We start from the raw sequence: 27,979 nt of genomic DNA on the forward strand, positions 1-27,979 counted from the left end.
ATGGTCTGAATCACACGGAAAGGGCGTGCACCAAGCCTTTCAGTACCAACAAGTGGAGGCACCCTGAACTTTTTGTAACAAGCGTGTATTGATTCCATGATCCTTTTAAACGGTTAAACAGTGGCACTTCCCAGAGCATGGCCACCATTTTACTGGAGCTAAAGGAGTATCCAGTTTAATTCATGATTTCTAGATCCTCCCCAACACAACTACTTGTTCAAGATTTCAGTTTTAACCTAGTATGAAGAAAAAATGACCTCTATTTTAGCTGGAAGTAGAGAGAGATTATGTTTATAGAAAAAAGTAAAGGAAGTAGAGAGAGATTATGTTTATAGAAAAAAGTAAAGGAAAATGTACCATTGAACAGGTCATTGAATTCAAGTATGAAACTTTCCTTTTTACAACTTTGGCTACTGCAACTGTTCAGTACAGTAGAGGAGAATTTATGCTTGCAAACGCTTTGTTTCAGGGCATCTGTAATATCTCTCTATGTTCAAAGACTTGGATCCTAACGGCCTTTCAAATATATCATCTCACCTCCTCTTCCTATGAAGTCAGATCTGCCTTCTTTAAAAATAAAAAGAGGGACCGGGCACAGTGGCACACACGTGTAATCCCAGCCACTCAGGAGGCTGAGGCAGGAGGATCTCGAGATCAAGGCCAGCCGCAATAACTTAGCTAAGCCCTAAGCAACTTAGCGGAACCCTGTCTCAAAAATAAAATTGAAAGGATTGGTGATGTAGCTCAGAAGTAGAATGCTCCTGGGTTTGATCCCCCATACCACATAAAAAAAAAAAAAAAATTTAATAAAATGATTGTGCCGAGGTTGTAGCTCAGTGTAGAACATGTGCTTAGCAAGCATGAGTTCATGCGTCCACTCCCCAACTCCTCGAAAAAAAATAAATAACATAATTGAGAAAAGTTGCCACCATAAACAAATTTAAAAGAGTAGGAGAGGGGCTGGGGATGTGGCTCAAGTGGTAGCGCGCTAGCCTGGCATACGTGCGGCCCGGGTTCGATCCTCAGCACCACGTACAAACAAAGATGTTGTGTCCACCGAGAACTAAAAAATAAATATTAAAAAAAAAAGAGTAGGAGAAAATGTTTGCAACCCATGTAGCCAAAGAGGATTAATATCCAAATTATACAAAGAAGTTCTATAAACTGAAAATCTAATGCCTCAATAGAAAAACAGTAAAGAATATGAATAGGTAAATCACAGAAGAAATACAAGTGGCCAATAAACTCACCACCAATCACAAGAATTGTAAGAAAACAACAAGAAGTTATTACATTGCCCTATCTGGTAGCAAAAGTTTAAGAGAGCAATAGTATCCAGTTGGGATATAAAATGATAAAGTATAAAATGTACTATAAAATAGTAAGTATAAATAACCTATGATGTAATCATTTCACTTCGATAAATTTTTTTTGGGGGGGGTACGGGTTTTAAACCCAGGGGCACTCAACCACTGAGCCACATCCCCAGCACTTTCTTGTATTTTATGTAGAGACAGGGTCTCACAAAGTTGCTTAGGACCTTGCTAAGTTTCTGAGGCGGGCTTTGAACTCAGGATCCTCCTACCTCAAGCTATGGAGCTGCTAGGATTACAGGAATGCGCCACTGCACCCGACCTGAGAATTTTATTTATTTACTTACTTACTTATTAATATTTTTTAATTGTTGTTGATGGACCTTTATTTTATTTATTTACTTTTATGTGGTGTTGAGGATCAAACCCAGTGCCTCACACATGCTAGGTAAGCACTCTACCACTGAGCTACATCCCCAACCGAGAAATTTATTATTTTTCTATTTAGTATTTATTTCTTTTAGTTGTACACAGTACTTTTGATTTTGCTATTTATTTATTTTTATGTGGTGATGAGGATCCAACCCAGTGCCTCGCATGTGTTAGGCTACTGCTCTACCTCTCAGCCACAACCCCAGCGCCCCCCACCCCGGATAAATTTATTCTTAAGAAATATACATGTGCAAGCTGCAGGTATACTTCAGTGGTAGAGTGTGTTTGGTTTAATCCCCAAAACCAAAGAGAGAGAGAGAGAGAGAGATAAATATACCTATGCTCCTGAATTTATATACAAAGCTATTATGTATAATAATGTTTATCAGAGTTAAAAATTAGTCAGTCTCAATGTAAATGTCCATGAACAGGTCTATGGGTAAAGGCATTCTGGTGCACCCGCACCCATACTATGAATATTGTGCAAAACCATTAAAAAGAATAAGGTCAGGGCTAGGGCATGGATCAGTGGTGGAGCATTTGCCTAGTATGTTCAGGGCCCTGGGTTTAATTCTCAGCAGCACAAAGAAAAATAAATAGTTCTGTTTTACTGATATGGAAGTATGTACATTTTCCCTTAGTAGAAAGAAGAAACAAAACTACTACTTACTGGAATAGAAAAACATAGTAACTACAGTATGATTCCATATGTGTAAATGTAAATAAGACTATCTATGAGTTTGTGTGTGTGTGTGTGTGTGTGTGTGCGTGTGTGAGAGAGAGAGAGAGAGAGAGAGAGAGAGAGAGAGAGAGAGAGAGGGAGAGAAATGCCTATGACTTCATAGAATAAATATCTTCCAGCACATGCCTCAGTCTCTTAAGTGATTATCTCTAGGAGAAGCAATAAGATTGGAAGAGATTAATAGGAATTAAATCTTTTCTCTATTTAATTCAGTACTTTATGAAATTTTGGGGGGTACAAAATTCATGTATTACTTGAGTGATCAAATAAATAAATAATAACTTAAAACATTTTATTTTAAAAAAATGGTTGAAGCATGTAAGGCTCATATAGTCGAGGTCTATTTTGCTGCTTAATGCGAGCCTTTATTTGATAGTTTAGGAAACCTAAGAAGATTCCTCAATTCACAAATCCCCAGGACCAGAGCACTTTTTGCCTGGACCTCAACCCGGGCACCTGGCAGAGAAGAGGTTTCCACTAGGGCCCCATGCAGTGTGACCTTCACATCCTGGGAAATGCAACTCCGGCCGCTCTCTCCTTACCTAATATAGGACAAAAAAGAGACGATAAGGAAAGAAATGGCTTTTCCAAAGGACAAGGAGGAAATTTTGTCCCCTTGAGGTACAGTGAGAGAATTTACACCTCTGGAAGACTTCCTAGTGCTGATCATGTCAGTGAAACTCCAAAGATACTAGATTCATTTGCCTTATCAGAAGAAATATTGTACTGGTTCCAACGCTCTTAAATCAGACAATTAGCTCCAGTATTACTTGTTTCAGAAGCCTTGGTTTAAGAAACCTTTCTTAGGAAAAGCAAATTATAACCTTTCAAAATCTAAGTTAAGGGGTAGTTATTTACCAATTTATTTGCAACATAACTGACATAGGATTCCTTTCATTAAGAGTTTGTTTGATGCAAATGCTGGAACTAAATCGTGAGAAGCTCTTCTGATCATTGAAAATCAATCAATAATGAAGATGAATCATCTCTGAAAGTATAATCTGTCTTTGGGCATATGTAATTGAATTTTCTAAAGAATTGATTCAGATATAGATCTCAAGGTAATATATGTTATAAAAGCAAAAAAATGCACTTTACCAAATAACCTGGAACATTTTCACTTGATTAGAATTTCCATAAGTTTCCAAGGAATATTGAAAATTCATACATCATTTCCATACACATTCATCGTCTGTGGGGATATTTAAGGACTTAGACAAAGGTATTTTCCTTTGGCATCAGCAGGAACCAAATTATCATCCTTTAGAGAAATACCCTATTGTAAATGTTCATTCTTAAGTAGGTAAGATCTTTTTTTTTTTTCTTTTAGGTGCAATTTTCTGAAATTTGGGTTTTTGGTGTTTGTTTGCTTCGATTTGCAGTGCCAGGATCAAACCTATAGCCTCAAACATACTAGGCAAGCCCCACCCCCACATGTTGAAATTTTGTTCCTTAACTTTTCATTTTTTTCTCCTTACCAGCTCCAAATTGATGATATTCATCTTCTAATGATTCCAAATGAATAGATTTTTAAATAATATTCTGTTCTTTCTTATGTAATGCATAATTTAATGCATAATTGATGCAGAAAATTTAGAAAACATGGATAAAGAAAAAAGAAAGGCAATGAAGATTATCTAGAATTCCAACTCAATCACTGTAAACATTGTGCAATGTATGCTTTCATTGTTTTAAAATGTAGATGACGCTTTTCATACTAAAATTATAACGTGTTCAGTTTTGCCTCATGTTTTTTATTTAACAATAACTCAAGATTATCTCTACAAGCTGGGTGTGGTGGCACATACCAGAAATTCAGGAAGTCAAGACAGGAGAATCGAAAGTTCAAGGCCAGCCTCAGCAACTTAGCCAGGGCCCTAAGAAACTTAGTGAGACTCTCAAAATAAAAAATATAAAGGACTGGGGGTGTAGCCCAGTAATACAGTACCTGAGTTCAATCCTCAGTACCAAAAAAAAAAAAAAAAGAGAGAGAGAGAGAGAGAGAGAGAAAGACCAAGGCAGTAATGAACATCTTTGTTGTTAAATCCTTTTTCACATTCATAAAACTGCTACATCTTTGAAAGCACATAGTCACACTATTTAGGCCCTTCTTCTAACATTGAGCTAATTAGAGATAAAGAATGATTTCTGTTGGGATTCCCTAGAGCAAATAAAACTAAAACTTACTTGCTTTTGTTTTCCAAATTAAGAGTGTAATGACATTTGTATAGAGAAACTTATTTAAATTTTAGACTTTCAGGTGGCTTAATATTTATTCCAGGTGTGTTTAAGATATTTTGAAAATCAGCCATTGAAATTAACATGATTGTATTGAAGAATGTGTTGTTGTTAACTAAGTGTGTTTGTTCTAATCATAAAGCAGCATCTCCTATTGCTTCTCAGATGTCTCTGTTTTCTAAAAAAAAAAAACAAAGCATGCTCTTTGCCTGGCCAGACTGCTGCTTAGCATTCTTGATACTTATATTGTGTAATGACAGCATTTTTGATTAATGATTTTAGGGCAGGAGGGGGATTATCCGTTAAATAAAATAGCCCAGGTCTGGATTTAGAGCCATGCTCCATCTTGGCCCTAGACCACATAGAATTAAATCATAAGTTCTGCATGTCTGCCCTTTGGAAATGAAGAGAAATCTCACATGACACTTGGATTGATATAAAAAGACACTAAACCACATGACACAGAAAATACTTAAGGAAAAATTTCAACTGTGAATACCCATTGCAAATCCCCCACCAAGCCAGTTAGTGATTGGGGTGGTAGAGGAAGCAATCGATGGGCTTCCTTCATTGGTTAAGAGGCACAGCATTAAATTATGTCAAGGCAGCAATAGCAGAATGCCCATCTGGAGAAACTGCTGATAAAATGTAAGGAGAGGGGTGAGGGTGGGGAATAAAACCAAGGGAGTATTTAAAGTGAGACTAATTGTCAATTTTATGCATTTCACATACTGAAGATGGATGGGTTCTTTCTTTTAAGTTTTTTAAACAGTTGAACTAAGACAGGATTCCTCAACTTCAGCACTGTGGATATTTTAGATGAGATTATTCTTTGTTGGGGGCTGGAAGTCCTGTGCATTGTGAAATGTTCCCCAGCATCCCTGGCCTCTGCCCTCTTATATAGATGCCAGTAGAACCCCTTCCACAGTTATGACAACCAAAAATGTCACAAAATTGTCCACTGCTGAGAACTACTGGATTAAGAGATCATTATCCTGAAACACTGCAGACTGAGGCCAAAAATCATGTCATGTGCCATTTTATTTATAGATCAGTGTGGGTGGAAGTAGTGCCAGCCATCTTCAAGCTGTTAGGCTAGACTCAAAGCTCAGTGTAGACCTGCACTCTCTGATACCATGTATCTGTGCAAAAATGCATCCGTGTGAGAATGGCACCAAGCCTCTCCTGTACCGGAATGTCAGTGCTCTGCCTTCTACGTCCTCTCTCCTATGATAGCAGTGAAAGTGTCCCTTCTGTTGTTGAATGCATTGATTGAAAGACTCTCAATGTACTTGGAAAGGCATTTGGAAGGTAAGTATTAAACCAAATAATCCTGACCCTCTGTCCCCAAAGGGATCTTCTAACGAAGCTTTAGGAGATCTCGGGCTACGCACTGGCCACATGCTAATACTTTCTACCACCAAGCTCACTTCACAAGAATCACCCCTAAGTAATTTCCACTCTTCTCTGTTCTAAGTCTATTTTGACTTAACTTCCTTGCCCTTATTCCCCCTTTGGCTGGTTTAACTAACTTTATGATTTATTCCTCATAAAGTTAATCAGTTCCCTGCTTTTTAAAACCTCTCTGGCTACTGCTAAGCTACCATCTTTCCCTAAAGTCTCCCCATGGAAAGTTTGCATTTAATAACGGAAGTTGCCAACATCTTGACCTCTTTCAGATATGACAATGGATGATGTTCGGGAATACGAGAAAAACATGCATGAACAAACCAACATAAAAGTTTGCAATCAGCATTCCTCCACTGTGGATGACATAGAGAGCCATGCCCAAACAAGTGTATGTAGAATTTTTAAAACATGTTGCCCACCCTGTATGAAACAAACACGTAAACTGATCTTTGAAATACTGCAAATGCTCTTTTCCCAACCGTCCACAAAATCATGTCATTGCCCAGGAGACTGTTGGTGAAGATGCTGAGCTGGGTCTAGAGCAGGCAGTGTGGCCTCTCTCTTCCAGACATTTCAATTCTTTAAAGTTGCTTGACTTGGGGGTTGTTTTGGTCATAAAACCAAGAACATGGAGAGTGGAAACATATTGTGATACTAGTGAAATGGCCTGCACTGAACATAAAAAGAGCACAGGAGTAAAAATGGGTGTCGTATGTAAACTAGAACAACATGTCAGTAACTTTTCAAAACATAGTTAACACTTACTTGTTCGTTCAGAGGAGGGCTTCTGGCTCATCTGCTATTTTAGGTTTCTTTACATGTGCTTTGAAATGCTTCCTAAGGCTCTTTATAGCTATTTTACCCAATCAGTTCTTTTTTACTTAGGGTAATCTCAAGACAGAACTGCAGTCTGCACACACACAGGCTGAGTAGTGAAGGGCTGATCACGGGAAATGTGCTGAGCTGCACAGACGATCCAGCCTGGGACTTAGCAAAAGCCTCAGAGCCTGAGGTTATTTAGTCGCACATGGGAAATTAAGAGCTTGTGGTGTTCACCAGCATCTTAAATAGAGTCATCTCTACATCCTTTTTGCTAGTGAAAGGAAAAACAGTCAACAAAGAAAAAAGTAATCACCAAGTCATTCTTATGGGTCTTCAGCCATACAAAGAGCTGGGTTTTCTTTGGGGTCCAGCTTGAGTTGTCTGTCAGCCCAGGGCCTGGAATAATACATATTAGATTTAAAAAAAAAAAAATTCAAGAATGTAGGTAGAGAAAATTGAGAAGTGGCTTTTGTTGTAAATAGATGCTTTAAGATCGAGAAGACCTTCTGGTTGCACATTGGAAATTTTAGTTAAGATTTTAGAGCATGACTTTGGAATGTGCCTGAAAAGCTTACGGGCTGCCATTGGCTGCATGTGACTGCCCTAACTCTTCCTGCCCTGCTTTGCATGCAGTGATTGGGTTTGCAGGAAACTGTTGGGGCAAGACTCACTTGAAGTGTTTCCCTTCCACAAATGTACACATTCCGATAAGACTTCCCACTCCTCTCTCCCTGTTCTAAAGTTAGAAATGTCTTTAAGGAAACTATTCTTGAATTTTCTTCACTTTCAATTGCCTTTTCCTTTTGGAATGTCAGATACTAGTTCCTCTTCAACTGATCTGAAAGCTGATCACTATAAATATGACCAGACATAGGACCAAGCCACAGGGAAAGGGGACACTGGGGATGTCTCAAGGGCACCAAGCCAGTGCTTTTCACCTTCTCATTTCTTGAAGTTTGCAGCTTAAGGCTCTTTGCTTGGTTTTCTTTTAGTTTTACTCTGAGTATTATAAAGTCAGTTTCACTATGGACAATTGATAAGCTAGAAGTCCCATGCATTCGCTGGCTGCAAATCACAGTTGTGACTTCAGTGTAAGATATACCCTACCCACTGATAAGTTACACAAAGTGATTATTTTGAAAGCTTGTGACATTTCCTTTATTCTTTGGAATTCCATGAAATTGAGGATCATTTATCTTTTCACAGTCTCTCTACACTATCACAATGAAAATGAAAAAAAAAAAAACAGTTAAAATCAAGAAGCTGCTATGCATCACAAATAAAACCTGCATGGGTGCTAAATGAAATTTAAATAATCCACCTGAGCAAGGATAGATTAGATTGAAATTATGCAAAATTAACATCCCTGAACACAGCATAAGGAAATAACAGTCTTGTTTTCAATTGAGGGCTTTCAAAGCCTTCAAGGAAGGGAACTTCTAAGGGACTGGGAATGGAAAATTAAAATTCTGTGCTTTGGATGATTTCTGCCCCCTGATGGATGCATGAAGTAGAGCACCATGCACAGATGCTGGTTAGAAAGTCTAATTTCTCAAAGATGCTATTTGTTTATTCTCTCAAAAACACACCATACTTCAATTCAGTAAAATTTTTCCGAGAGTCTTGACTTTACTTCAAAGTAAATAACTCCTTTTTTAACCTTAATCTCATTCTTAGCTAACTGCCTTAGTATTTTTTAGAAGAGTAAATTGCCAGGTGCAGTGGCGCATGCCTACAATCCCAGGAACTTCAGAGGCCAAGGTGGGAGGATCACAAGTTAAAGGCCAGCCTCATTAATTTAGCAAGACCCTGTCTCAATAAAAAATAAAAAGGATTGAGGATATAGCTCAGTCATAGAGCACCCCTAGGTTCAGTCCCTAGTACCACCAAAAAAAAAAAAAAAGAAAACAAAGTGGTAAATTATAGGATATATTGTGAATTTTATATTATGTCAACACAGTTGTTATTTTTTATTTTTGTAAAAACTTTTCCCTTTCAGGAAATTTTAATAATTATTCAGAAGGATTTCATTTTATGGAAAGTTTCTGGTTTGCTCAGATGTTATAAAACCTAATGATTAATACTGTATCATGAATGTTCATTCCATACTTAATATTTATAGAATGGCTATGTGGTTTCACAACAGTTTAGTCATGCGGCATTACCTAAGGAAGTTTCAATTACTAAGTTCATGACAGAGGACAAGAGAAAATGAAAAATGAGTCTCTGGAAAGTCAAAATAGATGAAAATCCATGGGCAGCAGATTTCACCTTTTACTCAAAGACAAGCCCTTAGGCCTTCACTCGGTGCCTATTCTAATAAGCCCAGTTACCTGTTGCCCTATTCCTGGTAAATAAAATGTTAAAGGTTACCAGACTGGCAGTAGTTAATAGTAACTCTGACAGGACTGGGGGTGTAGCTCAGTGGTAGGGTGCTTGCTTGACATGCGCCAGGCCCCGGGTTCAATCCCCAGCCCTGCAATAAATAAATAATAATAACATTAATAATACAGTTTCTGAAAATGAGAAAAGTGATAGGAAGCTATAAAGAACAGAGCCTGAGAAGAGAATCATCCCTGGATAGTTGCACAGTGACACAATATAGCGTGTCTTCAAGGTAGTAAGTGTGTATGCACTAAATTCATTAGGGAAAGATTTATATCTTTTAAAATGCTGCTTTTAATTTCTCACTTAAGAAGGGTATTTTAGGTATTTGGAAAATCTACATCACCTGACAATGCCTGTTAAATGAAGCATCGCTGACTTATCTGTTGAATTACAGATAATGCTTTTTTCCTCTTAAAAACAATCCTTGCTCATTAAATGATCCTCCCTTTTCATTCTCTATTATTTTTCTTTCAAGTTGCTTTGAGAAATGGTTTTATTTTCTTGGCTTTGGGGTAATTTTCAGGTTTATTATTGTTGTCTTCTTATTTATATTTTAAGCTGAATTAAAACATAACAATCTCATAGCGGATACATAGTTAGGAAACCAGGAACAACAGCACCTCCGTGCCTCTTCAGAATACCCAAAAAAGAAAAAGAAAAAAAAAAAATGAGTGTATTTATTAAATAAGAAGACAGCATGTTGAGAAATTCTGACTATTTTCCTGAATTTACCTTAGAGAGATATATCAGGGTTTTTTTTTTTCTTTTCTTTTTTTTTTTTTTTTGATCTGAAGATGACAATAATATGTATCATTTCAGGACCACTGATTGCTTTAATTACTTTCTCTTTATAGAAGAGATGACCAGGTCTAATACTAGCTCAGTATACCCCACACCATACCCACAATGTATGCACACATGCACTCACACACATTTGTGTGTACACACACACACACACACACACACTCTATCTGGGTCTAGTCATGTACTCTTCTTTTAAGTATTTATCCAGAATACTCAAAATACTGGCTCAATAATGCTCTGGAAGATCTTAGATGGGTGTACACAAAGGAATATTGTTTGGAGGGTGTGTCTCAGTAAAATGGAAAATAACTGAGGATTTAGTATTTCCATGACAATTTGGGTTTGTGATCAGAAGGAGCCCCCTTAATGATGGGGTTCCCAGAGTTCCTTGGAAGCCAGGTGAAGTGATGAATCTGTTTGCATCTCTTCTAAGTGACAGCTCAGTTTTCTTTCTTTTTCCCTTTGAAGACATGACAATGGATGAAGTCCGCGAATTTGAACGAGCCACTCAGGAAGCCACCAACAAGAAAATTGGCGTTTTCCCACCTGCCATTTCTATCTCGAGCATTCCCCTGCTGCCTTCTTCCGTGCGCAGCGCCCCGTCCAGCGCCCCGTCCACCCCTCTCTCCACAGATGCACCAGAATTTCTGTCAGTTCCCAAAGATCGACCCCGGAAAAAGTCAGCTCCAGAAACTCTCACGCTTCCAGACCCTGAGAAAAAAGCCACTCTGAATTTACCCGGCATGCACTCCTCAGATAAGCCAGGTCGGCCCAAGTCAGAGTGACCTCACCCGGAGATCTCATGGGTTTTATATTTTCATTTTGTTGTTGTTGTTGTTGTTGTTTTATAAGAATCTTCTGATATAGGAAAAGACTGCTTTGTCACTCAAACATGTTCCTTTGATCTCTGAGTGTGCATGGGGTAAAGTAATTTCACAAATAATATGAATCCTAAGTATGCCACACAGCGTCATAGTATATTTAAGATGTAAGAATTGCAAAAAACCAGAAGGGATCTTCTGTAGACACAGCTATAAGTCAGGGAGGAAGCCTTGGTATTGGGCATTTGGTGAGGCTGGCATGAACTTCAAGGGTAAAAATATGAAAACTTCATACCACTTTGTTGCCAAGTGTGGTAAAATAGTAAAGTTGATTTCCTCCCATCAGACCTGAAATTCTCAAAAAATACTCTCAGGCATCACAAACCTAATTGTTAAATTTTGAACTGCTGACCACCAATACTTGAATACCAGTAGTTAATGAGATTTTGATTAATCTGACTCAGGATTTGGGGCCTAGTTAACTCCTTAAATTTTTGAAAATTTTAATTATGAACGTATAGAGGCTCCAAGTGCAATTGATGATAACTTATTTATACCTTTCACAGAATTTAATAATAAAGATTCCACTTGTTTCTGCCTTTTAATAACTTTCCCCTTGTGCCCTTGTGGCCTCCGAAATCTTTCAGAATTGCATGAACAAATGTGACTATAACCAATTTATTTTGGAATGGTTTAGTTTAGGAACCAAGAGACCCAGGTGAAACAAGCATCTTTTTTTCTGTACAGGTACCAACAAACCTTGACTTGTCAGCTACCATCATCCATTAAGATTCTCAGAATTTTCAACTAACTGAATAGAATTCATTGACTATTTGCCCATTTGAAGATATCCAAGGGTAGAATAAGCTAACTGGGCTTTAACACTGTTAGAGGTCTGGTATGCAGACCATGAAAAAGGGAATTGTCTCCCATTCCTCTCCTGGTTTTCCTTAGTCATCCAGACATCCCTGGGATGGATCGCCCACCACCAGACCTTAGAAAAGACTGTCATTCTCTTGCTCCTTCCTTAAAATCCAAGTTTTGGAGCCTGGGGGTGTAGCTCAGTCATAGAGCACTTGCCTAGCTTGTGGAAGTCCCTGGGTTTGATCCCCAGCACTATAGAAAGAAAGAAAGATCCAGATATTAGGAATGTTGCAGAAATAAGTAAATACTGCCAAGGGAGAGGAGAGCATGAGCAGAACTGGTGGCTCCTATTTGTAAAAAGAAGGAATGATAGCTGGGCTCAGTAGCACATGCCTGTAATCCCAGCGGCGTGGGAGGCTGAGGCAGGAGGATTGCAAGTTCAAAGCCAGCCTCAGCAAAAGCGAGGTGCTAAGCAACTCAGTGAGACCCTGTCTCTAAATAAAATACAAAATAGGGCTGGGGATGTGGCTCAGTGGTCGAGTGCCCCTGAGTTCAATCCCTAGTACCCACTCCCCAAAAAAGAATAAGAAATGATAATAAATGTCCATGAGTCTTGCTTTCATTTCTGCAAGTGGTGTGAATGCAAGATTCGAACAAGATTGACAGGAGGCAAGATCATTCATCAAAGTGGCAGAAAGAATTCTCTTTTTGTCCAAAGAGAAATCTGTCACTGTTGCACCTCACTGCCTTTAAACACAGAAGGAAGGGCAAGCAGAATCTCAGCATTGATATTTGTCCTTCACGAGAGGAAGAAAACAAGGCTACTGGGCAACTCCAGAGCCCACGCCCTAGCTAGCCTTTCTGACCGTCACCTCCAACCTCAGGAAAGGGGCCTTCCCAAAACAGAGATTCCAAAGGAAACAGTGTAGACCAAGGAGCAGATTCTCCTTCCCTCAGCCTCAGTGGTGGCCAGTGCCTGCTTCCCCCACCCCCGCCCCCAGTGCTCAGCACTCCATGTTGTCTTTTGCAGATTGACACCCCGCCCCCAAGGTGCAGGCGCTGGACCCATGAGCCCAGCACCATCGTTTCTTTATCTATAGTCTGACATTTAGCTTAAAGGAAAAATAGACCCAGTACTCAAAGGAAACCAGTCACAAATAGCTTAGATAACAGTGCATCTTTTCCTTAAGAATGATAGTATCATAGTAAGAAAACCTCTTTGCATGGTATGGAAGCATGAATTTTGCTTGTGGGAAAACTTAATCTTTTATCAAACCCCTTGGACTTTTCAATGGCTCCCTCTCCATGCAGTAGTACTTAATAAGAATGTTTGGCTTTAGAAAGCAAAATTCTACTTTCAGAAGACAAGGAGGTAGCGTATGTATTTGCTTACTGTCTGCAAGCTGAAATCAAGGTAGGGGTGGGATCATTATCTTCACATAGAACAAATTTATTCTGTGCAGGTTGTTAACACATCTGGCACCTAGTTTTTCCATTAATACCATTGCTATATTCCCTTTTTATAAAGTAGCTTCTGCTGTCAAAGTCAATAATTCAATATGCTTTAGAAAGCTAATTTCTGATTTCCTTTTGTGAGCTTTCTTTCTTTTATAGCCAGTATAATACCACAGACATCAGTTGCGAAGCTGCCCATGATGGTGTGATTCTTAAGTAACAAAGTGGGTGTGCTCTTAACATACGTTCAGTTTTTCTGTCTACATATGATTTGTGTGCAGTACAAAATGGGGGGTGCAGATATTCCTTTAGCTGCTTTGAATATTTAATCCAGTCATCACATGGCATAAATGACTTCAATATTTTACACATCTTGGTTTCCAAGTGTCTTTTCACCTTCTCCATATTCAGATTTGTTATTGTGGGATACAAGCCTGCGATGAATGTGTACATAGAACATTAATAATTCTTATAACGATGGAAATTAAATGGCTGCATGATGGAAATTTAGAAGAAGAAGAAAAAAAAGCAGAAACTTGAATTTGCTAAGCATGTTTGAGGAAAAATAGAATCCTTAACTCAGTGCCTCTGTCTGCAATGTGGAAACCTTCAACTTTACTCACCAAAATTGTATTATACCTGTATATATATAAATATAGGGTAGTGAGTTCCATACCACCAATTTTAAATCTCTGGTAGCCAAATGAAAACAAATAATCCATAGGATAACACATATGTTCACCCCTCTTCATCTCTGATGTTAGTGGAGACTATGAAAATGGCCGTAAGGTCCATTACTTTGAATGGGTTTCGAGTGTGAAATGTCTGTAGTTTTTGTTGACTGTAGTATAGCATTCTTGCCTTGGCTGTGCTTTCCTGGGAGAGAGAGAGAGGTCTTCTTATTTTAGTGCATAAACTCAGTCAGAAGTCACCTCTGAAGATCATTTCATTTTGAGCTGTAGAAAGACAAAGCAAAGAAAATGGGTAAGAATGAAGGAGGCTATGACACTTTTATTTGCCACCATTATCCCTGAAACCATAGGAGTTCATTGGTGAACTCGTTTATAAATGCTTCTGTTACGGTTTTGCATCTATGTGTGGGGGGAATGGTTTTGATTTGTTTGGAGGTATATATTAGCCATGTTTGGGGTTGTGAAAGTAAGTACCAGCCAGTCGTGGATGTATAATGAAGACACTTAAACAACCCAATAATACTCCTAAAAGTAAATTGTGTGATTTTATTTCAAAGTAAAATAATGAACTAAGAAAATAGATGCTGACAAATCTTGATAAATCATTTTCAGTGAAAGTTTCAGGATGATTGTTATTTATGAATATTTTTAAATTCTACTTTCTTGCTGGGCTGGGGATGCTGCTCAATGGTAGAGTACTTGCCTAGAGTGTGAAAGGCCCTAGGTTCAATCCCCAGCACTACATAAAAATAACAAATAAATATGGGGCTGGGACTGGGGCTCAGTGGTATAGCGCTCGCCTAGCACGCATGAGGCACTGGGTTCGATCATCAGCACCACTTAAAAGTAAATAAATAAAAATAAAGACATATGTCCACCTACTTTAAAATAAATAAATAAATTCTTTCTTTAGTTTCTCCCCCTGGCTTAGAAACAACAAAATAATAGGTCACTGAGTGGCTTAGGTCAATAGGAATTTTATGTTTGAGAAGAGCCAAAGTGTAACTGACTCTGTATCAAATGTGTAATCTGATAATTCAAATAGAGAGGAATTGTCTAAATGGTTTTAGTACTTTTCTGATCATCTGACAGTCTAGGTGACAATCTGCCATCTGAGACATAGTTCTTAAAAAAGATTGCTGTCCAATGACTGCAACCTGATCATCAGTAAACTTTTAAACTGTTCATTCTTGCTAAAACTCACGTAGCACACAATAGCACACAAGAGTTGGCATGCCAAGGCAAAACATACTGGCTTCTACCTTCGAAACAATCTGTTTGTATCTGAAATATGTTTAAGCTTCGTAGGAGTTAGTGCAGTAACAGAATGTGGTATGTTGAGTTTCTCAGATGCCATTATTAATTGTAATGTTGTTGTGAAGTTAACAAATGCTTTAGGATAAGCCTCTCGATGTGTCTGCCTGTTTCGGTTGAAATTAGGTCTGTTGGATTGGCCATCTCGCTTCAGTTCTTTGTATCTCTAGGAAGAGGTTCTCTGAGTTTATGTTATCCTGTGCCATTTGTGTAGCTTCAAGTGTAATTTTTAGTGCTTACATTTTGAGCTGGGATCCTGATTGGTTACATTAGTCAAAATACCACTGCCACTGCCGAAGGACCAAGTGTTACAGGTGACAAGCAAAGCAATCGGAAGTTGACACTCACATGTGCCATCCTGTGTCGTCTTATGGCTGTACGGTGTCATCCCCCTCCCCAGTTATTTATTATTGTTTATAACTTACTTTTTCTTACATTCTGTTGTAAATAAAGTAAAAAGCAATCTTCTTTCCAAGTGTAGCTTCCGCGCTCTGTTTCTCAGCTGGCGTCAAGGGAATGTTGGCCCTTAACTTGCAGGTTGATGGGAAAGAAGACATGGAGGAAGAGGGGACAAGCCTGTGGCTACTGCTTAGACCCAGTCCTAGAGCTCAGGTCCCAGGGAGCCTTGGACCCTGGGTGGGAGGAGCCTGGGTGTCTGCTCTCATTGTCCAGCCAAAATTAGTACCCACGGTGGGTCTGCAGCCCAGTGGGACACACACGTCCATCCATCTAGCAAGCACTTGATTCCCCCTCATCTAATGGGCCACGTACCCCAAGATCATCTATGGAAACACCACCCGAGGGCATCACATGGCAATCTGGGTCGATTTTAAGGTGAGCTAAATCCTCCCTCCGATGCAATTTCTCCATCTCAAGTAGCTCCTGTTGTGCAGTGTCCTCCGGGCGGGGAGGTGTGGGAACAGCTTCGCCTTATTGCTCCTCACTCATCAGCCAGCACCACATCCTCACGCCAGGCTCCCCTACTCAGTGCCGAAATGGCAGCAGCCTCTCTCTCCCATGGGTCCAGGCAGAGGCTTCCTATAACAGTGTGTGGTCAGTCAGCCTTCTCCATGGAAATATTTCCCCAAGTCCAGTTAATAAAAATGTTCTTGCTTTGAGCTCCATCTTCCACTTCGCCCCCACCCTGCCTTTTAACTCTGTTCAAAACACACCAACTTGCCACACAGGGTTGCCTGGATTCACCCCAGCAGGGTGTTTATTCCTGTGGCTAAGCCACACAGGGTTGTTAAATATTTGGGTGTTTGTAACACGCCCCCCCCCCAACTTCCTAGAACAGTGTTCATCAAAGAATTCTCTCATTTGAGCATGCCTCTTAGATTTCTGAATGGCCACATTCTTTTCTAACATTTCCTTGTTTCTTTTATCACATTTCTTGCCTCTGACCTCCAACTGCACCTCAGCCTCAAGTTCAGGCTACATCGTGTGTTCCTTCTCCAAGCCCTGTCCTGCAATATCTGCATGTGAAAATGTCTTTGTCAAACCTGAAGTTTTCATGGGTTTGGAACAACAATCACCTGTGTGTGCGCTGAGGTAGGGGTGTGTGTGTGTGAGTGTGTGTGTGTGTGTGTGTGTGCCTTAGTGTGGTGATCCAGGCAAATCCTGTTTTCGGGTTTGCAGATTGACTTAACGCATTGACCCTTTGACATTCCACTCTCCCATAAACTAGCCCCATCCATGGTGTGCAACTTACTGTAATACCTCATGCAAATCTAAGAATCTAACTATTTCCTCATTCCTGAGAAAGTTGAAAACAGGATGGTACTATGCCTTCACACTCTTGGTCTGTTTCCAGCATGGAAGAATTGAGCTAATGTAGCCAAAAAAAACCAGATGTGACCTTAGGACATCCTGAAACCGGCCATTCAGTGTAGCAACGTTAATCAGCTGAATTAAGCGCCTGAAATTTAAGGGATAATTTTGTTTTACACTGTTAGTACCAACTACCTGCTTTAAGGCAGACACAAAAGACAGAATTATCCCTTCCCCTCCTTTAACTTAACGTTAAGTTTCGTTTTTCCAAATGTAAAGTCAGTTGGGCCCATTTATGCCTTTTCCCCAGCCTCTGGGATATCTCTGCCCTTGGTATTCATGGTGTAAATAGCTTGAGCTCTGTGCCTTGAAGCCAGTATGATAAATCCTTAACTAAAGGAAACCTTGGATCTTCAGTTTCTCAAGACCATAGCTGGGGTTATAAGCTTATCATTTGTCACAAGTAGCTTCATCAAAGATTCAGTTATTAAACTTGTCTCGAACTTTGCCTCTGAAACATCCTTTCTCTTTAGCCTGTCTTCCAAATTTGTTCACTGAATCTTTTTGTCTTTCTTGGCCAATTTTCTAGAGTCTATCTCCTTTGGTCATCCTTGGGTGGCATGGCCAACCTCAGAGGGCAACGCTGACCACTATAACCCTACTAAGAGGCTGGGCCTCCTTTGACTTAAAGAAAAACATTTTCATGCTGGGGCTGTAGCTCAGTGGTAGAGCCCTTGCCTAGCATGTGTGAGGCCCTGGGTTCGATTCTCAGCACCATATAAATAAATAAAGGTCCATTGACAAATAATTTTTTTTTTTTAAAAAGCCAGGCATAGTGGTACATGCTTGTAATCCCAGCAGTTTGGGAGGCTAAAGCAGGAGGATCACGAGTTCAAAGCCAGCCTCAGCAAAAGTGAGGCGCTAAGCAACTCAGTGAGACCCTGTCTCTAAATAAAATACAAGATAGGTCTGGGGATGTGGCTCAGTGGTTGAGTGTCCCTGAGTTCAATTCCTGGTACTGAAAAAAATAAAAAGAAGGACGTTTTGCCATTGTCAGTGGAGGGGGTTTGAGGACAGCCACATTTGCTCTTTTATGATTTTTAAATCTTGTTCCAAAATAACTTTCCTGCTCCCAAGGGATTTTCCATGGAAGACGCGGGCAGTTTGCTGTGCCTTAGCAACCCATAAGAATCCTTTTCTGCTTTCGGCACACAAGCCACTCTCCTCAGAGCATTCCAAAGACATCTGGCTGCTCCCTGTGTGCAGAATGCCGTTGAGGGCGCTCCTCAGTGCTAAGAGTATATTTTGTCTCTTCTCAGAACAGCCCTTGAAAAGGTAAAATGACTTCTACAAGTTTGAATTTTCCCATCATCATCTTGGATTTGTTCTGTTTCTTTGTGTTTTGTGAAAATCTATGATACAAACCCAAGGAAGGGACGTTTCATCACCCTTAAATATTTTGGAGTTTGCTCTTTTGAGCCTGGATGTGGAGCTCAGGGCTAGAAGGCTTGCCTAGTGAGCTCAAGGCCCTGGATTCACAATTCCCCTCACCTCCTCCCGCCAAAAAGTTTGCTCTTTCTTGAGATACTTAACTTTCAACAAAAAGGATTCTGAATTGTTTGCATTTGGTACATGACTATCATTTTTGTAGCTACATAATATTCCATAGGATTGAAAACACATGATTTTACTTAAGCATTCCTTTCATATTTAATATGTAGGCATTTTCTGGATTTTGTCATTATGTGGTTTGCTATGAGGAACCTCTTTTAACATAGTTTATGTCTTCTTTTTAGTTATTTGTTTTGGATAAATTCCCAGAAATCAAATTACTGGGTCAAAGGATATTTTGTGACTTACCACCAACATGTCCTCCAAAGAAAATTGAATAAATTTGCAATTCCACTGACAGCATATAGCAAGAACATGTGCCTCTTTTCATATGCATTTGTGCAACAGGACCTGGGTTCCATCCCCAGCACCGCAAATATATATATATATATATATGTAAAACAGAAGGGCTGGAGCTGTAGCTCAGCAGTAGAGCACTTGCCTAGCACATGTGAGGCCCTGGGTTTGATCCCCAGCACCACATAAAACTAAATAAACAAAATAAAGGTATTGTGTCTGTCTACAACTAAAAATATTAAAAAAAAAAAAAAGTAGAAAGTATTTGCACATTTACAAGTTCATGATCCTCCAACTATTGAGCAATTGACAGCATCCGATTCCCATGGGAGTCCTTTGCTGGTTTAATGTATCAATAGGTCAAATACCCGGATTTGGTATTCGTATGATGCAGAGCCCAGACACAAAGAAGTGCTGATTCCTTCAGACTGTAAGTGACTTCTCCAGCTTCCTAAGCTGCAGAAACTGACTGGCTACTACAGACACAAAAGCCTCACTTGATCATGAGGAACTGTGTTTCATTGAATAAGCTATTTTCATTCTAAGTCATGTGTTTTTCACGTTTTTGGTGCAAACAAGCACTGAATGCATCTTTACTTGAGGATTTCCTGGGAACTGCCATATTGAGAACACAGAGTAGGGGCTTTGTTGACCTCCTTACCAAGAGAGAATCAGAGTACAAACTGGAGCTCGCTGTTATTTTAAGGTTTATGACCTCTCATTCAGGCAGACCTTGGTAAGGACAAGGCACAATCATGGTGCTGAGGACTGAGCCAGGGCCTCTGCATCCTAGGCAAGAGCTCTCCCCCTGAGCTGTGCCCCAGCCAGGCTTCTCCCTAAGCCTCCCACTTAACTTCTTGGGAAGAATGTAAAGCTAGATTGTATATGTGCCCCCAAAACCAAGGAGAATGGGCTGCACATCCCGCTCTCTGAAGCCATGCAAGCGCCATCCCTGGGAAGAAAGAATCCATCACAGGGAAGCACTATGGTCATTTCTCACACATGACGTGCACAGGTATAAGACCTGCCCACACATTAGTTTGGAATCTGAATGTTTCCGAACTTCCCAACTCCCCAAAACTTTCACCTTTAAAATCAAAGAAAGCGGGCTGGGGGTGTGGCTCAGGGCTGGGGATGTGGCTCAAGCGGTAGCGCGCTTGCCTGGCGTGCGTGCGGCCCCAGTTCGATCCTCAGCACCACATACAAACAAAGATGTTGTGTCTGCCGAAAACTAAAAAATAAATATTAAAATTCTCTCTCTCTTAAAAAAATTAAAAATTTTAAAAAACAAAAAAAAAAATAAAAAATAAATAAAATCAAAGAAAGCCAGGAGTGGTGGCACACACCTGTAATCCCAGCAGCTCAGGAGGCTGAGGCAGGAGGATCCCAAGTTCAAAGCCAGCCTCAGCAACTTAGTGAGGACCTAAGCAACTTAGCGAGAACCTGCTTCTATATAAAATATTAAGAAGGGGTGGAGATGTGGATCAGTGGTTAGGCGCCCCTGGGTCAATCCCAGGTACCGCTCCTTGGAAAAAAGAAAATATTCACTGAGACAAACAGTCATCTCAATTGTTTTTTCTGCTCTGACATATTCACTCCTCTCAAAAGTTTTTTGGCTATTTTTCAAAGCAGTGATGTTTGCATAATATAAAATCCACCATATTAACCATCTCAGTGCACAAGTCCACAGCATTAAGTACATTCGCTGTGTTGTACAACTGTCGCCACTATCCATTTCCAAAACCTTTTCATGATCCCATACGGAAAGTTACCCATGAAACACACCATCCCCAACACAAATACCCATCCCACCCCCTCCTCCGGGCCCTGATAGCTTCTACTCTACCTTCTCTGTGAATTTGCCTATTTTAGGTCCCTGTGTGTGTGTGTGTGTGCATGTATCAGTCCTTTTGTGTCTGGCTTATTTCATTTAGCATAATGTTTTTAAGGTTCATCCATGCTACAGCAGGTATTAAACATTTTAAAGACTTATTTTATGGGAGAACAATCTGATGAGACAGCAAACAACTACCCAACTATGTGCTGCATTAATAAGCAGACATTGTCTAATTATTAGACATTTTATAATGCTGAGTGATATTGGGCAAGTCACTTCACCTTGCTGAGCCTTCTTTCTTCAAGTGTAACAATGCTGCCTGTTAATAGCAAGTGACACATAATAAATCTGAATGGTGAGTATATAAAAATAAGATTGCCAGCTGGCAGTGGAAGCTGCTGATGAAGAACCATGAGAAAAATAGAGACAGAGCATACAGGCAATTAAAACAGAAGATCTATGTACTCAGCAGGTAGCTCACAAGACAGGATGACATTACCTGGAACACCAATACATGAAACTCCTTTTATTTGGGGTTTATTTTCAGTAAATCTCTGTTCTTTTCAACCACAGGAGCTAACTAAAAATAGTCAGTGTGTTAGTCATCTTTCTGCTACCATGACAAAATACCTGAGGTAGAAATGCATAAGAAAAAAAAGGTTTATTTTCACATAGATTTTAGTTCATGGTCACTGTTGCTTTGGGCCTGTGATGACAAGGTGTATCATGGGAGTATATAGAGGAAAAGGCCTGCTCACCTTATGGTGGCCAGGAAACAGAGAGGAAGGACTTATAGTCCCAAGGTCTCCTTCAAGGGCATGCCTCCAATGACCTAACTTCCTCCATCTCTTAAAGGTTCCAACACTTCAGGAGCACCATGCTGGGAAGACCAAGCCTTTTAACACACCAGATTCCAGATCTAAACAATAGCACTTGGGAATTACACTAAAATGCCTTTTCTAGAAACATGTTCGCAGAGAAAACATAAGAAATACAATTTTTGAGTTCTTTTTGGGATTTCAAAAAACCTTAATAACATCCCAAGTAGCAAGAAAAGAAAAATATTTAAAGTGCGATGTGTTTCTACTTGAAAAGAGCTACAGAGATAAAGTCAGATCCACGAAACCCGCTTCATTTCCATGCAGGCAAATTGTAAAAATAATTATGCTTTATCCCTGTAAATTCAACGAGGGTGCTTGGATCATTTAAAAAAGAAAAAAAAAATCTCCAGGCATGATGGCGCATACCTGTAATCTCAGCTGCTCAGGAGGCTGAGGCAGGAAGATGGCAAGTCCAAGGTCAACCTGGGCAACTCTGGGATATAGCTCAAGGGTAGAGCACTTGCCTAGCATGTGTGAGGCCCTGGGTTCCATCCCTCGTAGGACTGGCTAATTCATAATCACCTGGTGGATCAATGGGATTATATTCAGGTTCCATTGAGCAACATGACCTGCATTGTCCGAATATAAAAATGTCAAAAGCTTTTTTCTGATATGGTAGGTCTAATTTACATCTAAATGAAAAAGCTTTTTAACGTGATAAGACACCCCCTTCCATGCTTGAGGAATGACTTTTGAGACAGATCTGATTAATACACAGAAGTTAAACTAGAAAGGCCAACATTTTGCTAATTGGATTTGCTAAGCAATACCTTTGCCTCAGCGGAAACCCTTCAGCGGTTCCTTTTTACATAAAATTAAGCCAGAGGTGCGCAGAGAGGCATACACATCTGTAAAACCAGACTTCTCAAATCTGGATCCAAACACAAATCAAATATTTTAAGTGTTTTTAAGGAGATTCTCTCCTTCCCATTCCCACTGCACCTATCTGGACACTTCAGATGAAAACCAAGGAAAGATGGTTTAAAAAGGAGACCGTGTCAGTCCCCTGAAGGGACAACCTGGGAGACTTTCTTCCTAGAGGGAGCACTGGAACCCACCAAAGGGACCTCAGTGGAAGTAAAAATTAAGATGGCCAAGAGGGAGCGAGATTTCCCTGTGAGCCCGAGATCACGTTACACACAAGGCTCTCTGTTAAGCTTGCAGATAAAGATCACTGTCTGGAAGCAGGGTTTTGACAGTTTCCAACCACGAGGACTTCTGCTGACTTCCTGTTTCAAAAGACCCGTCGCTTACTGATAGCCCTCTGGTGACGCTCCCTCCTAACCAGTGATCACAGCTTCACCTGTGAACAGACCACGTGCAGGTACAAGCTGCGCACCTAACAAGGCCAACTGAAAACTGTCCACAACACACCTACTGCCCCTCGCCCCGGCCAGCTCTTCTTTCCCCTTTAAAACTCAATCCTCCTTTCCCTGCACCTGACTGACAATCTGCAAATTAGTTCTCTTCTCAAATAAAAAGCAGTCTTTGTTTTATCTAACCTCATTTGTGGTTTCTTGGTTTATATTTCTGAGATTCCACATGTTATTCTTCCCAATTTCTGGCCTTCGCGTTTTGGCTTTCCACGGATAAGTGGTCTCCAACTCACATGACCCGTGGGCACAGTGGCTCCTCAACCCGGTCCCAGCTGCCCCGTGGGACTCCATGCCTACGCCCAAACTCATGCCTCCTCACCGAGGAACTCCACTCCCTCCTGGGACAGGCATCCCCACCCCCCCTGGACAGTAGGAGCCCCCATTTCTCTTCCAGTTCCCAGCAGGTGAAGCTGTTTCCCCATATCTCAAGGTGAGGCTCTGGAAATGTTCTGGGGATGAGCCAGGCTGCTGGGGTTTCAAATGCTAACGGAAAGGCCATATTGATCAACCTCAGGGGCATGTCCATCACGCAACTGTGAAACTGGTTTCTGTGCACAACACCATTACCCTAAGGAAATATGGTCTGAGTTCAAAATGACCAACTTTCCCAACCTTCTGGAACTTCCAACTCTTTTGAAACTTGGGGGCAGCTCAAGGGTCTGCTTTATAGTTACTATGTAGATTGTAACTGATGCAAGAAGTCATCCATCTGTTTTGGGGGAGATAATAAACTTAATTTTACTATAATTGAATCTAATTTAATTCCAAGAAAAAACAATTTCTTGATATGAAAACACTATGTACACTATGTAAATTGCAAAGCACTGAGAAACAAAATTTGCCATTTCTCCTTATTTCAAAATATTAACATCAAGGTTTTAAAAATCTAGATGTAGCTAACATTTGCCAATGACGACAGCATTGGCACTGCCTTCAAACTAAATTTTAACAGAAAAATGAAAATGTTTGCATCGATGGCAACAAATGTCTTGTTTCTTCCCTACTCGATTACTAAGACAGAATTTAGGCAATTTATAAATCTAAACATACCAAAAAAAAATAGTCAACTAAAAGTTTAGGTTAAGAATAGGACTGATTTATTTGCACAGCTGGTTGAGAAGGAGTGATTTAGGGCATTGGTTGTCCTTAATCCACACATACCCTCATACTTACTCATGCTGGGCTTACAGAGTAAGAACCTGTCCAGAGTGGAGAATGACTTCCACACAGGTGAACAGGGAGCCTCGCCCAGACACACTTGGTCTTTCCCTTAGGCAGCAATGCCACCAAGAAGCATTGCCAGTACCCACCCCTGCCCGATGCCACTTGCCATACCTCCTAGAAGCCTCAGATGTCTTCATCAGCCCCACCCCCAACTATTGAGACAAAATATGAGTTGCCCCTCTTCTCAGCTGACCTGGTGCTTTGCCTTCACCTGAAATTCCTCTCTGCACTCCCTATGAATCGGTTCACAGGGTCAGTTTCTGCTTTAGCCCTCCTTCCTCATTCTGGTTCTGATAAAACTTACTCTATAATCTAGAACTTTCTTTCCTATTTTTTTTCTTTCTTTCCTCCTGTTCTTCCTGCCTTTCCTCCTTCCTCCCACATACCTAATGTATAACTGGACACTGGGAGAGGAAAAGCAGTATAAAAGTGAGCAAAAATAAATCTGGTATCTGACCTTATAGTCTGGCAGGAAAAAAAAAGATAGTAACTATACAGCCACACAGATAGATATCTAATTGCAATTTGATGCAGGGTCAATGAAGGAAAATTACATCATGTTAAAAGAGCATGTAACACAAAGAAAAGAAGATTGTTCAGCAGACCTGAGGTGAGTGGTGATTAGATGAATCAGGAAGAGCTAAAGCATCCCTAGCAAAGGACATGGCATGTACAAAGGCCCTAGGGTAGGAGGAAGCATAGCCTAGTCCACTCTCTGAAGAATACAGCTTGAGTCAGAAGGCAAGGGATATCTGATGAGAGATGAGCCCGAAAAGAGTGGTAGGGGATGGATCTTACCCAGCTTTTGTGACTTAGCAAATAAAAACACAGGATGCCAGTTGCACTTCACGTAAACAATATGTAATTGCATGGAACCTACTTAGAAAGTAAATTATATATGTGTGTGTGTGTGTGTGTGTGTGTGTGTGTGTGTATATATATATATATATATATATATATACATACATACATATACATATATATGTTATCTGAAACTCAGAGGTAGGAAAAGGTGGGCATCCTGTAATTTGGCAACCCTACTTGTGGATCGAGATAAGGATTTGACTTTGTTCATCCTGAGAACAAGGTATCAAAGGATTGTAAGCAGGAAGTGGCAAAATCTCATTAGAACTTTTATTCAATCACACTGGCTGCAGATGGCGAGAAAGCAAACCCAGTACAGGGAGACCAGGGAGCAATCTCCATGGTAAGAGAAAGGGTTTGGGATAGGAGAGAGGTGGATAGGCTGCGCCAGGCTTAGAAGACAGAGTCTACTGCAGTCCTATTTTAAATGCCTTCCATGGGCTAGGGCTGTAGCTCAGTGGTAGGACGCTTGCCTTGGGAGTGTGAGGCACTGGGTGGATCCTCAGCACTGCATAAAAAATAAATAAATAAAGATATTGTGTCTATCTACAACTAAAAAAAATATATTTAAAAAAATGCCTTCCACGAGCCTATGATGCACAATCTATGTCACCTGCCTGTTGATATAAAAATTCTAGAATCATATAGGTGACCAATTATTTGGCATCTCAAAGTTAACACAACCAAAACAGAAATCTGACTCCGACCTCACCAAACCAACCTTTGCAAACCCTCCTCGCCTGCCCTGACTTTTCATTTCAGTAAAAAACACTCGGATCCACCTGACACTCAAAGCAAATGCGCAGAACTGGTCCTTGATTCCACTCTCTGTCATCACCACACTGGACCATCTGCCAACTGGTGAATGTCACCTCCAGATGGCTCGCTGAATTAGTCCACCTTTTCCTCCCTCCACTATGACCACCCACCACGAGCAACCATCTTGTGCATCCATCTGAATGCTGGAGCCTAAAACCTGTTCTGTTCCCACTTTTCTCCTCTGTGAACCACCCTTCACTCAGGAGCCAGGGGCATCTTTTCAAAACAGAAATCAGACTGAACTTAAAACCCTTCAAGGCCGGTGGTGGCCCACGCCTGTAATCCCAGCAGCTCTGGAGGCTGAGAGAGGAGGATCGCGAGTCCAAAGCCAGCCTTAGCAATAACGAGGCGCTAAGCAACTCAGTGAGACCCTGTTTCTCAATAAAAGACAAAATAGGGCTGGGGATGTGGCTCAGTGGTCGAGTGCCCCTGAGTTCAACCCCTGGTATCAAAAGCAAAACAAAACAAACAAACAAAAAAAAACCCTTCAAGGACTTTGTACTTCATTTTGAATAAAGTGCCCACTCCTTACCCTGTCTAGTGGAAAGCCCTGGAAGATCAAGCTGGCGCCCCCCTCTCAGCACCATCGCCTTCCATTCTCCCCTCACCTGCCTCCTCCTTGTCCATCAGATCTCAGGGGAAGGGTGTCATCCTCATGTTCCACGCTGCCCCCACCCCATCCCACTGAGAGCGCTCTGGGAATAGGAACCTGGCCTGTGTCAGGTGAGACCACAGCTCCGAAGTGCTCATCATTATTTGTGGAAGGAATGAAGGCACTGGTACAGTGGGGGCCTGGGAGGTGAGGGGGAGGAAGCATCAGTGGGTCCTGCTTCCATCAAAAGACCTGTTCTGGGGGCTGGGATGTGGCTCAAGCGGTAGGGTGCTCGCCTGGCATGCGTGCAGCCCGGGTTCGATCCTCAGCACCACATACAAAGATGTTGTGTCCGCCGAAAACTAAATAAATAAATAAATATTTTAAAAAAAAAAAGAAAAAAAGACCTGTTCTGCTGACTCCAGCCTGATCCTCAGTCCATGACTGGGAACCACTTCTGACAGCCAGTGCTGCATTTTATATATATATATTTAGTTGTCAATGGACCTTTATTTAATTTATTTATATGCAGTGCTGAGGATGGAACCCAGGGCCTCTCGTGCTAGGCAGGCTCTACCGCTGAGCCCCAGCCCCAGCTCAGCTGTGCTCTCTTGAGCTGCTCTTTAGACTGCCACTTCTCCGAAGCTCTGATCATGGCTCAGGGACCCTCAAAATCCAGGCTGGACCCCTCAAGATGACAGGTTGTTCCTGAAGATTGTAGGGCTGTTGCGGGCACAATACCCTGCCCACCCACCCCCAACTCTTCAGCCAAGGGGTCTCCTCCCTCAGACCTCTCCTGTTACAATTCAGTTCTGAGGCCTGGGAACACAGCTCAGAAGTCGAGTGTTTGGCTGGCATGCACAAAGCCCTTGGTTTGATTTCCTGCAGGGGAAAACAAAAAAACATCTGCATGACTTCAAATTCCAAACACACACTCATTAGGTTGGCTGTTATTTTTTTTTTTTTAGAAAGAGAGAGAGAATTTTTTAAATATTTATTTTATGTTTTTGGCAGACACAACATCTTTGTTTGTATGTGGTGCTGAGGATCGAACCGGGGCCGCACGCATGCCAGGCGAGCGCGCTACCGCTTGAGCCACATCCCCAGCCCAGGATGGCTGTTATTAAGCACAACTAATACAAAACAAAAATAACCAGAAAATATCGAATGTCAGCAAGATGTGAAGATATCGGAACCGTTGCGCTCTACCAAGAGGAATGTAAAATAGTGCAACCATTGTACAAAACAGCATGGCATTTCCTCAAAAAATGAAACACAGCCAGGCACAGTGGCACATGCTTGTAATCCCAGCAGCTCTGGGGGCTGAGGCAGCAGGATCACAAGTTGGAGGCCAGTCTGGGCAACTTAGTGAAACTATGGCTCAAAATAAATTTTTTTCTTTTATCGTGGGGA

General features: G+C 40.8%; 1 protein-coding gene and 1 pseudogene across 1 annotated transcript in view; one reads left to right on the forward strand and one right to left on the reverse strand.

Annotated features, from left to right (window-relative positions):
- Pitpnc1 (phosphatidylinositol transfer protein cytoplasmic 1) overlaps positions 1-15,770 on the forward strand; it is a 253,486-nt gene extending 237,716 nt beyond the window's left edge. The window contains exon 9 of the mRNA XM_076871332.2: positions 10,618-15,770. Coding sequence (XP_076727447.1) covers positions 10,618-10,934 — 317 coding nt within the window. The 3' untranslated portion in view covers positions 10,935-15,770. The remainder of the gene's footprint in view (positions 1-10,617) is intronic.
- A 1,588-nt stretch (positions 15,771-17,358) lies between these two features.
- On the reverse strand, positions 17,359-17,687 carry LOC143409243 (small ribosomal subunit protein eS25 pseudogene; annotated as a pseudogene).
- Between the last annotated feature and the right edge of the window lie 10,292 nt (positions 17,688-27,979).

Source organism: Callospermophilus lateralis, chromosome 11, assembly GCF_048772815.1.
Source record: "Callospermophilus lateralis isolate mCalLat2 chromosome 11, mCalLat2.hap1, whole genome shotgun sequence".
In the NCBI taxonomy this organism is placed as follows: Eukaryota; Metazoa; Chordata; class Mammalia; order Rodentia; family Sciuridae; genus Callospermophilus; species Callospermophilus lateralis.